The 15,749-nt window shown below is 40.8% G+C and overlaps 1 protein-coding gene across 2 annotated transcripts in view; it reads left to right on the top strand.

Annotated features, from left to right (window-relative positions):
- The window catches only part of olfm1.S (olfactomedin 1 S homeolog), a 34,202-nt gene extending 19,560 nt beyond the window's left edge, over positions 1 to 14,642 (top strand). Inside the window, 3 exon segments of one of the 2 annotated variants that reach the window (NM_001088729.1) lie at positions 3,408 to 3,627; positions 11,921 to 12,027; positions 12,888 to 14,642. In NM_001088729.1, the coding sequence (NP_001082198.1) occupies positions 3,408 to 3,627; positions 11,921 to 12,027; positions 12,888 to 13,562 (1,002 nt within the window). In that variant the 3' untranslated portion in view covers positions 13,563 to 14,642. 2 annotated transcript variants of the gene reach the window in all.
- The last annotated feature ends 1,107 nt before the right edge of the window (positions 14,643 to 15,749 follow it).

The raw sequence follows: 15,749 nt of genomic DNA, 5'->3' as shown, positions 1-15,749 counted from the left end.
AAAACTTCTGGAATAATTCCGTTTTGTAGACATTGAAGAGAGACTGATCAATACTGTCCATGGCGTGGACCAGTTACCTACTATTTCACATGACCGGGGACTGGTTTATAATAAAACAGAGATACACAAAGGAGTATGGTGAGCTTAAAAACTTTAGGAACGCCATATCTCTCTGTCGGTTGGACAGTCCTGTTCTGCCATCTTTACAAATTAAGACTTTGCTTAGCCAAAGGTCACACCTTAATTTAGATGACTGTGGTCCAACCTACATTATACTTATGGAAGGAATAAACTTTATTTGGACATGATACCATGGCACATAATTCAATCCAATGGTAAAAGATTTGATAATTATATGGTGTGACATGGTGAACCACCTGAGTAAAATGTCTAAATAAAGTTTGTTCCATCTCTAATGTATATCAAGATCTTTTCAGTTTCAGGTGGCCATACATGACCAGATCTGCTCATTTTGAGAGGTTGACAAAAGAGTGAATCTGGGTCCAATTTGGCCACCCAGATGCTGAGCCAAATTAGGATTGTTAGGCCTGGAGCCAATGATCAGATCATTCATTGAGGCATACAGAGACCCATCAGATGAGGACCGAATCAATATGACCATGTGCTCCATGTCCAACTGGATTTTCAAACCTCTCCAATTGATATCTAGATGATTTTCAGAAATATATAAGTAGGGCAGGCCCATCAGTAGGCCCAATACATTAGCATATAAGCTGCTGACTTGATTTTAACTACTTCACCCAAGCCCCTACCACCTATCATTCTATGGTTATATATCACATGGTATAACTGAATCGGAGAAAGCAGAATGCACCTGGATAGCAGGAGCTCCTACTTATTAGAGAAGGACTTTGTATATAAACCCAGCAGCTGAGCTTGCAGAAGTGAGAACAGAGGGTGCGGCACTGTTAGAAATGAGGCACAACAATTGTTAATTAGAGTCAAATGGATGTAAACATTCTCAGCCTGACTAAATAAACAATCCATTCAAATGGCAATGCTGTTTGCTCAGAGCCGGACAGGAGGCAGCTACTGAGCATTATTCAGCCGTGAAAGCCTTTTTGGATCTTTTTCTGCGAAATGCCACTTAAAAATCATCCTGCAAATTCGTGGCATATTAGCTGAGTTGCCTCTACCTCACTCTCTGAGCCACAGATCTGAGATTTTTCAAAAGGAGCTTTAAATGAAAACGAGTTAATAAAGTAAACTACCCATTTATAAGGGCAATTAATGTATTTGATAAATATCCTGTGGTGACATTAAGCCGACTCTGCTAGAAGATTCCCCAGGGCATTCATGGAGATTTTCATTTTCTTCATTGAACTTAAAATTACACCAAGAACATTCCTTCTGTAGAGTAGGATGAGAGGTGTCATTTTTTCCCTTAGACAGTACAGTATGAGGTTATAGCTTAGCATGTCCTGTATATTTGTACAGTATTTATACATATGCGAGGAGGTGCGACATTAATTCTCTTAGAAAGTACAGTGTGAGGGTATAGCTTACTGTGTGCCCAGAACATTCCTTCTCTGTTTATTTGTATTTATACATATAGGAGCCATATTGTTTCTCACTGTAACTGGCCTTCAGGCTGGACCCCCTAAGCTCATAACAAGATTACAGATATATAGAAACATTGGGGTACCTGTCACCCAGTTTTAGTCCCAGTGGTACCCACGGCACAAATAAGCACTCACCCCAAATCTCCCCCTAACTTGCCTACAGGCTGGGCCCCCTTAGCTCATAACAAGGTTACAGATATATAGAAACTTTGGGATAACAATCACCCATTGCAATGGCATAATATATTGATATTAAAGCAAATCAGAATTTCCCCCTTTATACAATGAGACAGAATGGAGCAAAGATGGCCGGCCAAGACCCAGTGACCTGGTGTCTGACGTTTCTGTCACTGGTTTCCTTCTAATTGATCCCAGTGGGAGTAAGGCTGGTTCATGGGAATACCTACCTTGTGCTGTAAATTAGGGTTATCATTCAGATAATTGGATATTTGGCAAGTGCAGCACTGAGCTGTCCATCTCACACACAGTGTCTAATGGAACTGGAGAGTCTTTTAGATATGCAATACAAATTCAGATATGCAATACAAATTCAGACCCATGTCTGGGTTATCCAGCTTGTACAGCTTAGGTACTATAAGGTCACACTGTCAATATGGCACCTCCTCCAATATGTATAAATACAAATATACAGAGAAGGAATGTTCTGGACACACAATAAGCTATACCGTTATACTGTACTGTCTAAAGGAATCAATATGGCACATCCATCCTCCCATATGTATAAATACAAATATACAGATTAGGAATGTTCTGGGCACACAATAAGCATTTTTCCTTTTCAAGGGTAACTCTACATTGTGGAAAGCTGTATCTGTCTGGCTCTTTCAAGTTTCCTTTCTTCTTGTACAATGTAGCAAACGCCATCCATGATCTGGCTTCTGCCGCATTGTTCCAGGAGTTAGAGAGCAGACAGATGCTGCTTTCGACAACAATTACCTTTGCATATAACATTCAAACCATTGAATATATATTCAATATATTGTGTATTGGGTAGCACAGCTGAGCTGCTGATACTGCATGTGTTTGGGGCAGATATGGCAGCACAATAGGTGCTTTAGTGTCTTCTACTGATAAAACTTTGTCCAGAAAAAGCAAAAGTTTCCCTAATTTAAATACAGACCCCGGAATGTGAGAAATTCATTCGGCCCAAGGGCAACTGGACATTGTGTTTATTACACCCCTAGCACGGGGCATTTGTATTTGAATTTGTATTAAGGCAGCTTAGTGCAACAAGGTGCTCAATGGTATTTCATTTTCTTGCTTACAGGGCTAACTTAACTTGCAAAGACTGAAGAGGCAGTTTACTCCCATGTTCCCATGAAAGAGAGACACACAGCATTTTTGGGCACCAATCATACTTTTTAAAAACCTTTATTCTCCCAATTAGCGCGTTATCACTAAGGAACCCTGATCACCTTTGCGCTCAAATCTTCATTTGCATGCAACTGTAGCTGCATTCCATGAAGACAATTTTTAACCCTTTGTCAATGCATATATATATCTCTATTTTTTTCTTTTCTAAAGGAAGAACTCTTTGTGTATGTGTTTTAAAGCATGTAACCATAAAGATGTTGCATTTGAAAACAAAAATGACTAATAAAGACCTTTCCCAAATTTTGGTGTATTGCAGACTGTTTAATATGGCACTGCCAACGCTTTCCTGGGACCCTGACCCCAAGGTTATGTTGTTGTGAGGGCTTACCCACCAGTTTACACGCACGTAGGAAGGCAGGCAGGCACAAGGCAGGGTGTTACCAAATTTTGCATGCAGAGCACTGAACCCAGCTTATTTTAACCTTGCAGGCAATAAAAGCGAAAATGGAGGAGCTTAGGCCTCTGATACCAGTGTTGGAAGAGTACAAAGCCGATGCCAAATTGGTATTGCAGTTTAAAGAGGAGATCCAGAATCTGACGTCAGTTCTAAACGAGCTACAGGAGGAGATTGGCGCCTATGACTACGAGGAACTGCAGAGCAGAGTGTCAAATCTTGAAGAAAGGCTCCGTGCATGCATGCAAAAATTAGGTAGGCTCAGACATACTCTGGTGACAACCTACCTGCACTATCAAAACACACATCGTTCCATTGATAGCGAACGGTGCTTTAACAGTTCAGGCCTATCCCACTAGAGAAATGTAATGTTAATTGCATTGTCAAGCACACGTGGACATTTATTGTTAGTTTTCTTTATTGGACAGAACCCCGCTACCCTCCCCAATTTGTACACATGATTAAATGTATAATACTGCCTGCATATTTGAACACACATAATGTACAACTTGCAGTGCTGAATGGACAGCTCCACAGATAAAGGCTGCACACTCCATGTATAACTATGGTGCTGAATGGACAGCTCCTTCAGTCCAGTTATAAAGCCTGCATTCTCCACCACACATTAGTTATAATGGTGCTGAACGGACAGCTCCATATAGGATGGCAGCATTCTAAAGGTGGCCATAAACGCAGCAACAATATAGTACGGAGATATTTGGTGTGTCTGTGGCAGGAGATGAGCTGACCAATATCAGCAGGAGACTTGGATATCGGTCGGCTTGTCGATCGGGCCTGCTGGAAAATTTTGATCGGGCGCCTTTGAAAGCACCCCGAACATCGGCCACTGTTAGTGCTGAACTGTCAGATACAGGTAGAATTCTATTGTTTCTACTTGTATCTCTGACCATTCAGCTCTAACAGTTATCATTGATAAAGAACAATCTTCAAAGATCGTAATTGTAACGTCTATTGCCACCTTTAGTCATAGCTATGGTGCTCGATGGAAAGCTCCATATAGGCTGGTGGCATTCTCAGTCATAGCTATGGTATTGAACAGACAGCTCCATATAGGATGGCTGCATTCTAAGTCATAGCTATGGTGCTGAATGGACAACTCCATATAGGATGGTGGCATTCTAAGTCATAGCTATGGTGTTGAACAGACAGCTCCATATAGGATGGTGGCATTCTAAGTCATAGCTATGGTGTTGAAAAGACAGCTCCATATAGGATGGCTGTATTCTAAGTCCTAGCTATGGTGCTGAACAGACAGCTCCATATATAGGATGGCTGCATTCTAAGTCATAGCTATGGTGCTGAATGGACAACTCCATATAGGAGTTGTCTAAGTCATAGCTATGGTGTTGAACAGACAGCTCCATATAGGATGGTGGCATTCTAAGTCATAGCTATGGTGCTGAACAGACAGCTCCATATATAGGATGGCTGCATTATAAGTCATAGCTATGGTGCTGAATGGACAACTCCATATAGGAGTTGTCTAAGTCATAGCTATGGTGTTGAACAGACAGCATGAAAAGTAAGAAAACACTGGCACAGCATGGTTTGCTTCTAGCAGGGAAATCCCTTGCTCATTTATCGCATCCGCAATAAATGAGCAAGGGATTTCCCTGCTAGAAGCAACCCATGCTGTGCCAGTGTTTTCTTACTTTTCATGTGGATCTTGAGGTAGCCAAACGCCTCCTTCACTGAGCACCTGGGATTCGATTTGATTGGGAAGGCCAGGGTGTGCTAGGGTAATTTCTTTTCTGACTCCGTTGAACAGACAGCTCCATATAGGATGGTGGCATTCTAAGTCAGCTATGGTGTTGAACAGACAGCTCCCTATAGGATGGTGGCATTCTAAGTCATAGCTATGGTGCTGAACAGACAGCTCCATATATAGGATGGCTGCATTCTAAGTCATAGCTATGGTGCTGAATGGACAACTCCATATAGGAGTTGTCTAAGTCATAGCTATGGTGTTAAAGAGACAACTCCATATAGGATGGTGGCATTCTAAGTCATAGCTATGGTGCTGAACAGACAGCTCCATATATAGGATGGCTGCATTCTAAGTCATAGCCATGTTGCTGAATGGAAAACTCTATATATGATGGTGACATTCTAAGTTATAGCTATGGTGCTGAATGAACAACTCCATATGGGATGGCATCATTCTAAGTCATAGCTATGGTGTTGAACAGACAACTCCATATAGGATAGTGGCATTATAAGTCATAGCTATGGTGTTGAACAGACAGCTCCATATAGAATGACAGCTACTTCAGCCCCTTTTTAATAAAGCCTGCCAAGTTAGTTGTGGCAACCAATGCTCAAATGAAGAGACATATAAATCTATCTAGCAATTCTGCAAGAGACTATCTCCCCAGCACTAGATATTGTGATTAGAAACAAGAATTCATAATAATACAGGGGGGTTGGAGAGAGCTTTGCAATGCTGTCTGCATTCTCAAGCAGACAAGGCAATAGCAGCTAACAGTACTAACATGCAGCTGCACTCTCAATAGCATTGTGTGCCGCTTCCTTGGTCTTACACATTACTCTCAGGTGCACTAGGAATAAGAAGAAAGTGATTGTAGAATAGACAGCTGCCAACCATGAACTCCAGTCCAACAAATTTAGATATGAAATGCTTTTGTAACTGCACTCTCAAACACTTATCACATCTAGCATTGCCGAGACAAACAGCGCCCTCAGACTTACATATCTATAAATATAAAGGCCATTGGGCCGAATACAATGCTCTGCACCTCTAAAGTGAAAGATTCGCAAAACTTCAGCAAAATATCTCAACAAACAAATGACTTGTCTAACCTGATTGCATTAACAGAATATTTGGGCACAAACATGCATGCCCAAATGCACTCAGATGCAGTCTAAAAGCCAATATATCAATTCTATCCTCCCCTTAATGCCGAGTCTCATTTATACCCCCCACCCTGTTCACAAATGTGACCTTTGTGTTTAGCTGTGCGCTATTGCCAGTTTTGCAGTCAGCTACAATGTAAAATGATTAAATGGCAATTCCTGCTGACAGCACCGTGGCCACCTACTCAGGTCACCTTTATATAAGAAAAAAAACCCAAGCTGTTTGCCAAAGTGAAAAAAAGATGCAAATACCCATTCAGCAGATAAAAGTCTCGAAGAAAGCAACTGCTTATTAGACTTGCTGGGTGGAAACAAGGGCACAAAGAAATGCCATTATTTAACAGTGGCAACGGATGAACATATTACAATGCAATCAGATGCACAGCATGATACTATTTCTGATTGATACACAACCTTTACTTGTGCTATTTTCGCCAGAGAGAAGGGCTCATAATCACTGCTTAATGCACCAACCATCAAATATTAATTATTTATGTGTATGATAGTTATAATAAGCTGAAACTAAAATGTCTGTGGGGAACAAACGCGGGGCATCTCAAGAACAGAAGTCCTGGACAGCAAAGATAAATAATAGAAATGATTAAATCAGTTACCAAAGGGCTGTGGTGTAGGTGGTTTGTTTGGAGTATTTGGTAAATGCTACTCTGACATGGAGCTGCTTTATAAGAGTTGGAATTTGAGGGTTCAATAAAGTAGGAGCCACAATAGGCTCTTATGTTGATGAGAAGACATCCCTGGGCAGGGCACATCAGTAGTAGAGTACAACAACAGATATAATCATCCCAATGGCTGTAGGAGCTTAGAATGTCTTGACTTGAGTTGAACTTTGGTTTATAAGTGCATAACAAATCCTTAGAGTTAGGGGTGCACAGGGCCCTAAAAAGATTGCTTGGTTTTCTGCATTATGGCATCTGCATCATTGTTGCTGGTGGGATCCAAATAACTAGTCTTTTCATTTTGCGAAGTGTAAGGGTGTCAATGACTTTAAAAGATATACAAATATCTATTGAAGTATTTTATTAGAAAAGATGCAGATATAGAATGAGAAGATAGATACAGGTGTGTGACCTGTTCTACAGAATGTTTGGGACCTGGGTCTTTCCAGATAATGGGTATTTCTGTAATTTGGATCTTCACACCTTAAGTCTACTAGAAAATCATGTAAACATGAAATGAACCCAATAGGCTGGTTTTACTCTCAGGATTAATTATATCTTAGTTGGGATCAAGTACACGTTATTGTTTTAATATTACAGGGAAAAAGGAAACCATTGAAAAAAAATTAGATTATTTGGATAAAATGGAGTGCATGGAAGGTGGGCTTTCCATAATTTCCAGATAATAGGTTTCCAGATAACAGATCCCATGCCTTTATAACATTAGCGACCTATGTTACAGTAGATGAGAAAAAAGATGTCTGCCCCTTACTGGCACAGAATTATCATTACTTACCAGGCATTACAGGTGCCCTTTAGAGAAAGGAATATGTTTTACAACCTACTTCAAGAGTTTTGACAATACCCTCTATCGGCACAGGCAGAGCAGTGGATGAGGCATTCGGAGAGCTTCCCAGAATTAATGGGGAAGGTTTGAGACCTTATGCTCTTAATACAATGGCGCACAAAGAGTTCATTAAAACATGGCAGTGATAACTGGGAGGATACAGAGATGGCAGTGGGGTGGGGGATAGGTACAAGGTTAAGATGATATTGTTTGTGGGTTGAAGTTGGGTGCTGTTATGTGCAGATTTGCGTACGGTGCTTCACTGTTAATTAAGTGGGGAGAGAGATACTTCTTGGCTGGAGATACTTCCAACCTGATTTCCAAAGCCAGATTAATATGATGGTTGTTCTGTTGCTGAATCCATTGGCCCTGCTCATTTAAAAATCAAGCAAAGAAAAGCAAGAGCAAAGAAAAAGAAACACAATCTGTTCCAAGCTATGGTTACAGTGAGTGAGCACAACTCTTAGTTGACTTAGCATATGGAGCCAAGATTGTGACAAATGAAAAACAGACGCCTCTCTTGCCGTGTTCCTAAGTTCTTATTACAATGAAAAGTGTGTTTCGATTACAGTCGACAGAAGAACAACCTGTTTGTGATGCTAGGACAGAAAATTCTGCTATCTTTTTTTTTTTTTTTAAATCAGCAGAGAATAAAAAAAATAATAATAATAGGCAGCAATGAAAATGGAAATTGGCTTTGGATATGAAACAATGAAAGCTTTGGGGAAAACAGATCCTTGTTGTAGGGGTCTGGCAGTGCATGCTGGGACTTATATGGTGCATATATAGACACACACACACACACACATGCACTTCTTTTTGGATTGGCCTCTTGCCTTACCCACTGGAACCGTTTGTCCTCTTACGGTCTGAGACGTTTTTAGGGAGACAAGTATCCAGGACCCCATATACAAACACTTGTAGGTGCTACTTTATATAATACTTTATATTTTATGTAGATGGCCCTGCTAACAGTATATCACAGGCACCATGATTGCATTATAAAGCACAGACGGCCGTTCTTCGTGCATTACTTTTAAATGCCACCGCTGGGTTGCCTTAGTTATGGCTTCATTCCCATTCAGTTCACACACACAGAATGTACGCTGTGTGCCGAAAGGACTTAATCAGTTCCAATGCATTTTATCTGATCTGTAGTAGGTTGCATTGGCAAATGAGCTTTCTTCCTACCCCAAAGTAGTGCTCCTTGAGAAAAGAATGATGTTGCTTATTCTTATTCCATGAAGATGGATTATGGCAGGTGGGGTGCGTATTTGTGTAGTTTATAACAGAAATATAATTATTGAGCACAACCTACATTTGTATGGCAACAGCATTGCTTGTTAGCTAGGGAACACGGCATTCCATACAGTGCTTTGTTTTCTTTCAAGCCTTCATTGGGATACACAGGTTATAAAGGAAAGAATCGTGACCGTTTGTGGACAGCTGTCCAACATCAAGGTATCGAGGGGGGATGGGTAGGTTGGTGGCTTGGTTTGTTAGTAGACATAGATAGGAGAATGGGATCTAAACAGAAGTCTAGATCAGATATAAATGGTATAAATGCCTGGTCCCTTGGCTGAGGGGACATTATCAATGAATTTGTAGTTGCTTGCAATGGGGTATGATGTGAGCAGAAGAGGAGTAGGGGCATTTGCTGAATGTTAAGAGAGAGTGCAGAGTGTAGTAGACTTTACTGCAAGTTGTAGATGGGTGAAGAACTCATTAGGCTTGGATGTTGGGAATAATTTGGAGGGCTGTGTGATGCCTTTGCAGAGTGCACTAATCTTTGCTGCATTCTTTGTAGGGAGTAGTAGCCTTGATGCATGCTGTGAGTGGTTGCAGACAGTAGGCTTTGCGGTGAGCTGTGGCCAGTAAGCAGTGCAGTAGACTTTATTGCATGCACTGTTTGCAGCGTGCAGTGTATTAATCCAGGCTACAGTAGGCTGTTACATTCTTTGATGTAAAGTATAGTTGTATCGATGCATGATGTGATGGTTGCATTGCTGCAAGTTCCGAATGATTGCAGAGGTTCACAAGTGCTACAGGCTCTGTTGCGTGCTTTGCATGATTGCAGGGTGTAGCAGGTTTTGCTGCATGCTGAGAGTTATTGCAGTATATAGTAGGGATGCACCGAATCCACTATTTTGGATTCGGCCGAACCCCTGAATCCTTCGTGAAAGATTCCAAATACCGAACCGAATCCTAATTTGCATATGCAAATTAGGGGTGGGAAGGGGAAAACATTTTTTACTTCCTTGTTTTATGACAAAAAGTCACTAAATTTCCCTCCCGCCCCTTATTTGCATATACAAATTAGGATTCGGTTCGGCCGGGCAGAAGGATTCGGCTGAATCCGAATCCTGCTGAAAAAGGCTGAATCCTGGCCGAATCCCAAACCGAATCCTGGATTCGGTGCACCCCTAGTATATAGTAGGGTTTCCTATATATTGTTGAGTTGTTCAAGAGCAATGTAGGCTTTATTCCATGCTTTGAGTGATTGCCGGGTGTGGCGGGCATTGAGCCACTGTGCATTTGCATATATGCTGTAGAGTATACAGAGTAGATCCTAAAACACTAGCTGGCAAAGAATGATGGGATCTGTAGTTCATAAACAAAGAGACACAGCTGGTTTAGAAGATTGCAATTGGCTGATGCTGAGTTTAATTACAGCAGGTGCCAGAGTTACTGGGACGCACTTTGGCAATTAAACGTGGCAGAGAGTGGCAATGCTGCGCATGAATGCTATGCAAATGATGAGCAGGCTACAGGGAGGCTGTGAGGCTATGGATGCCCCCCCCCAGTTGCAGGACCCGCAGTGAGTTATTAATTAAATATCCATGATGACATTTCAATCGCCCTCACAGCAGCTGGACGGCAGTAAAGAGAGTTGCCTGGAATCCAAAATTAAATAGGTTGAAAGAGAATTCAGCCTGAATGGATACTGTGTTTTAGCTTTATTCTCCATAACAATATAAATTGAATGGGCCTCTCCTTGACACAAAACATTACACTGGTAATATGGGCATGGCACCCCCTGCTTATAGTGCCTTGTGGAGGAAAACCAGAAAGGTGATTATTTTATGAAAAAGAGACTATTCCCTTAAATGAAAGGGGAACTCCACCTACATATTACAAGAATCCCCAACTGATTAATTGTGTTGAATTATGGTTATTGCTAAAGAAATCCTTATCTGACACTTGTAGGCACCGTTGCAGTTTCTGGGAGGGCATACAGGTTTCTGAACTCTGATTTAGAGTGCAAGGCCTTTGGTATTTCAGTAATGTGCAAGGTAGGGTGCGGCACAAAGTGCAGACGACTTGGTGGACTGTGCCTGGTTCTGCACTCGGCTCCCTGCTTGCATATAATAAATGACCCCTTACATGAAAGAACATGGCAGAAGTTGGCTCTCCTCTTGCAAACGCTACATCTCCCACAATGCATTGCAGGACCAGAAGTGTTGGCTGGAGGGGAGCAAGAGAACTGCCACCTCCTTGCAAGTGTAGTAAGAGGGGCTTATCATGGCACTGCATAGAAAGCAGAAGGTTACATTCTTTTCCATAATCTGATTTGATACATAAGGTGGGGGGAGTCATTAATCAAATATTTCCCTTCTGCGACCCTTCTTGCAATCTATGCAGCCAGCCGTGCAAATATAGAAACAGTGTGTAATAGGATATTCATATTGCTTGCAGTTACATTTGAAATTGAATATTTAATCTATAGTGGTGATTATTTCGGCAATTATTCCATTCTGTGCACTAATAACCAGGCTTCAAATTGTACTTTCTTCCTCTGACTCGCAGGAATGATAACCAAAGAGATAGATAATGAAATGTAAGCCAATGTCTCTGCAATAACAAGGCAGGGGCCTCATGTAAATGCATTCACTTCTCGTAGGCATAGAGTACAGAAAATACTCAGGCCTCCCCCCCCCACCATCTGTTAGACCCAAAATATTCTCCTAATCTATGCAAATATATGCACAGCTATGCTATCTTCCCTGCTGGCACATCTATCGGCCGTCTTTGTGGACCCTGTATTGCTCTAGTTCAATGCAATGAGTTGCTCGATAATGACTGATAGAATCAAAGGGTGCCCTCTCAACTCTCTTGCCCTGTCTTACAGCATGCGGCAAGCTCACAGGAATCAGCGAACCTGTCACAATAAAGACATCTGGATCCAGGTTTGGCTCTTGGATGACAGATCCTCTTGCTCCAGAAGGAGACAACAGAGTAAGTAAGACACACTGACTGGCAAGAGGCGACACCACATTTAGTGTCTGCACAAATGTATTTTTGGTACTGTAGAAATCCCTTGGGAAAGCAGTGGAAAGATGTGTTTGTGTGTCAATAGGTATGGAACATTTTGTAAGCACTGGGGCATGCTTATTATAATTAAGAGATGGAGCATGTTCAGTGGAGCCTCTAAATGTTATCTGTACTAAATAAAAGGGCAGCAACAAAGCAACTGATATCGAGGTGTTAGTCGGTTATATAATTAATGGAAGAGGTCCCATGGAAAATTAAACTGATGTCCTCTAGATCTTTTCATGGTGCAATAAGGAACCTCATTGCCCTTATTAAAAGGGGCACATCGTGCTTCCATGGTTACCCATCCTTGAATATTTGAGATGTTACTTGATGCTGCTCTTGACTGGGCACCATTTGTGGACTTGATTGTTCCATACATGGTGCCCAACAAGGAAGAGATCTAACTACTTTAATGTTCTGATTGCTCTTTACTGCAGCTCAAGGTTGGCATCGGTGGAAGGCATCATATTTATTCAAGACCCTGTTTTCCTTGTATCAGAAAAACCTGCAATTGTTTAGTGCTTCCATTGTAAAAATTGAACCGTCCAAGATCTTGGGGTACTTTGTACTGTCAATATCCCATTCTTCATCCTATTCTGTATACAGAATGAGCAGATATGCATCTGCCATTATAACCCATGCACACTATGGAGAAGGCTTAACAGAAGTATCTGCAACACCCACAGCAACATCCTTTCCCCCCACTGTAATGGTGGTGTGTTGAAGCTCAGTCTAGGCAGCGAATTGAACAAAACATTTATTTTATGTATTCTAACCCACAGGTTTGGTATATGGATGGCTACCACAACAACAGATTCGTTCGGGAGTACAAATCCATGGAAGATTTCATGAATACCGACAACTTTACCTCTCACCGCCTCCCGCATCCATGGTCTGGGACCGGGCAGGTGGTCTACAATGGTTCCATATATTTCAACAAATTCCAAAGCCACATCATCATCAGGTTTGACTTGAAATCAGAGACAATACTGAAGACCCGTAGCTTGGATTCGGCTGGCTACACCAACGTTTATCACTATGCTTGGGGAGGACAGTCGGACATTGACCTCATGGTGGATGAAAATGGATTGTGGGTTGTTTATGCCACAAATCAAAATGCTGGTAACATAGTCATCAGCAAGCTGGATCCTAATACACTGCAAATCCTCAAAACATGGAACACAGGTTATCCTAAGAGGAGTGCTGGTGAGGCCTTTATGATTTGTGGGACTCTCTATGTCACCAATGGTTATTCAGGTGGCACCAAAGTACACTATGCTTATCAAACCAACACATCCAACTATGAATATATTGACATTCCTTTCCACAACCTCTACTCACACATCTCCATGTTGGACTACAACCCCAAGGACAGGGCCTTGTATGCTTGGAACAACGGGCACCAAATTCTCTACAATGTCACCCTCTTTCATGTCATTCGATCCGATGAATTGTAGCCTGGCCATTTACCTAAGAACTGACTGATTGGGATGAGAGCAAAAATAATAGAGAAATGGCTGCCAAAATCAAAAAGCTGTCTTTGTCAAGGAGCAGACATGACTTGAATCCCATGTGCCCTCTTAGGACTGTACATAAGGACAATAGGGACATTATTCTTAAGGAAGACCTTACAAAGACATTACAGCTGCACTTAAGTAACAAAAATAATGAAAAAGCTAATACAAAGGACACTAAAAAAAACATAAAAACAAGGCAGTGACTGTTGCTTATAATCCGTTACGGACAATAGCCTTTGCTCATAGGGTCTTAACAGTTAGGACGCTATGGCTGACAGGGTTTATGTAACTAAATAAGAGCAAATAATCCACCCAGCTCACCCAGAGAGGAAACCTAAATTCGTTTGGTGATCTTAAGTGTTGAAGGTTCACCGTTGGCTTTTCTAGATTAAATTGTGAACAAAGGCCATCCTAAGTCTTGTTCCTGCCAGACTGATTGTCCTTGTGATCTCCTAAACATGATGGTTTCCAGTGCGTATTCTATAAGAAGTAGTCGTCCATATTGTTTAAACTTAAATGTATTCAAGAAAAAATATCATGTATAACGTCTGTTGTAACCAGAAGTATTCAATTGTATGTGTCTGTTCACTCAATGAATGTCGTTCAGTTTGAAGTAGTTGGGAATTTACTAAGAACAAAATACTTTTATTGTAAAACATAAAATCCAATAAAAAGGTTTTTAAAAAAAATATTTATTACATAAATAATATATACATATAAATATAGGAAGCAGTGTTTGGCACAGGCCATGACAATACGCAAGTGACACGGTGGGAAATAGAGAGAAATATTCCGGTAACTTCTTAGTAATGCAAATTTATAACTAAAATATATCTATATAGCTTTCTGTGGAATCTGTGTAGCATTCATTCTTATCCCCTGCGGCTAAAAAAAAGAAAAAGAATCAATGAATGAAGAATTCAGTTTTTTTTACATTTCAAGCAATGGGGGGGGATAACAATAGAAATTTGTTCAATCCACAGCAAATAAGGCAAATAAAGAGAGAAAACTAGAAAAGACGTGGTTTCTTGACTCATGTTAATATGTAGATAAGTTCACGTGTGTATTTTATGTGGGCCGGTCTGTTTCTCTTCATCTTCTTCCATTAAGTTTCCTTCGGAGGTTCTTGAAACATAACAATTTTTTTGTATTGAAGCAATTCAGGTACTTCAGTCCAAACACAATCCTTCTGCATAGTTGTACTGAGCATCTCTTTATTTGTCCCATCCCTTACAAAGAATTGTGTGCAAGTGCACCTATTGATGAGGAGAGGGAATCCAGGAGCTACGACCACCCAACGGTAGCTCTAGGATTCTGTCAGTGCATGGCATCAATAGGCGCACCAGACTTACCCCAAAAAACACTCAACATCTCAATGCCAAGGGAAGACATCTCCACTATGAAAGTTTTAGCCGTAACTTAAACCTGATTCACAAACAAACAATTGCACAATTGCGTTTCTTTTGCAGTTGGGGTGAATAAAACTCTGTGCTTGGCTGCAATGATCTTGGAATTAAGGGTGAGAGGGGCAGCATGATGCATTCTGGGTTAAAAAAATGGCAATTCTTTTCGAAAACTGTACTTGCGTAAGTAAATGCTCCATGTTGATTCCACCCACCTAGAGTTATCGTTTGGGATGTGGTTGGACAAGTTTGGTGGGGGTCATTTAGATTGAGAAGACAATAATCCATGTTCATCCTCCTACAATTCACCCCACTGCATATATAGTTAATAAAGTACCCCTCTTGTAAAATATAAGGATATTATAAGTTACCGAGGAGTCTCATGACCATATAAAAACACGAGGCCGAAGGCCGAGTGTTTTTATACAGGTCATGGAACTCCGAGGTAATTTGTAATATCCTCATATTTTACAACTGGGGGTACTTTATTTATTATAATACACAAGTTTCAGTGAGTCATGTGACAGAAATGACATCAAAACTCACCGTTTATAACTGATGACATCAGAACTCACCGTTTATAAGGATATAATTTACAAGATATTCATGGCTCTTGTGTATTATATAGTATATATACATATAGATACACATATACAAATATAAATGTATATACTTATCCCTATATTAAACTTTCTGTAGTCCTTGAGATCACTGTTGACCAACA

This window comes from Xenopus laevis, chromosome 8S, assembly GCF_017654675.1.
Source record: "Xenopus laevis strain J_2021 chromosome 8S, Xenopus_laevis_v10.1, whole genome shotgun sequence".
Lineage (NCBI taxonomy): Eukaryota > Metazoa > Chordata > Amphibia > Anura > Pipidae > Xenopus > Xenopus laevis.
The sequence above is the reverse complement of the archived record's forward strand: the minus strand, read 5'-3'. Positions and strand labels throughout refer to the sequence as shown.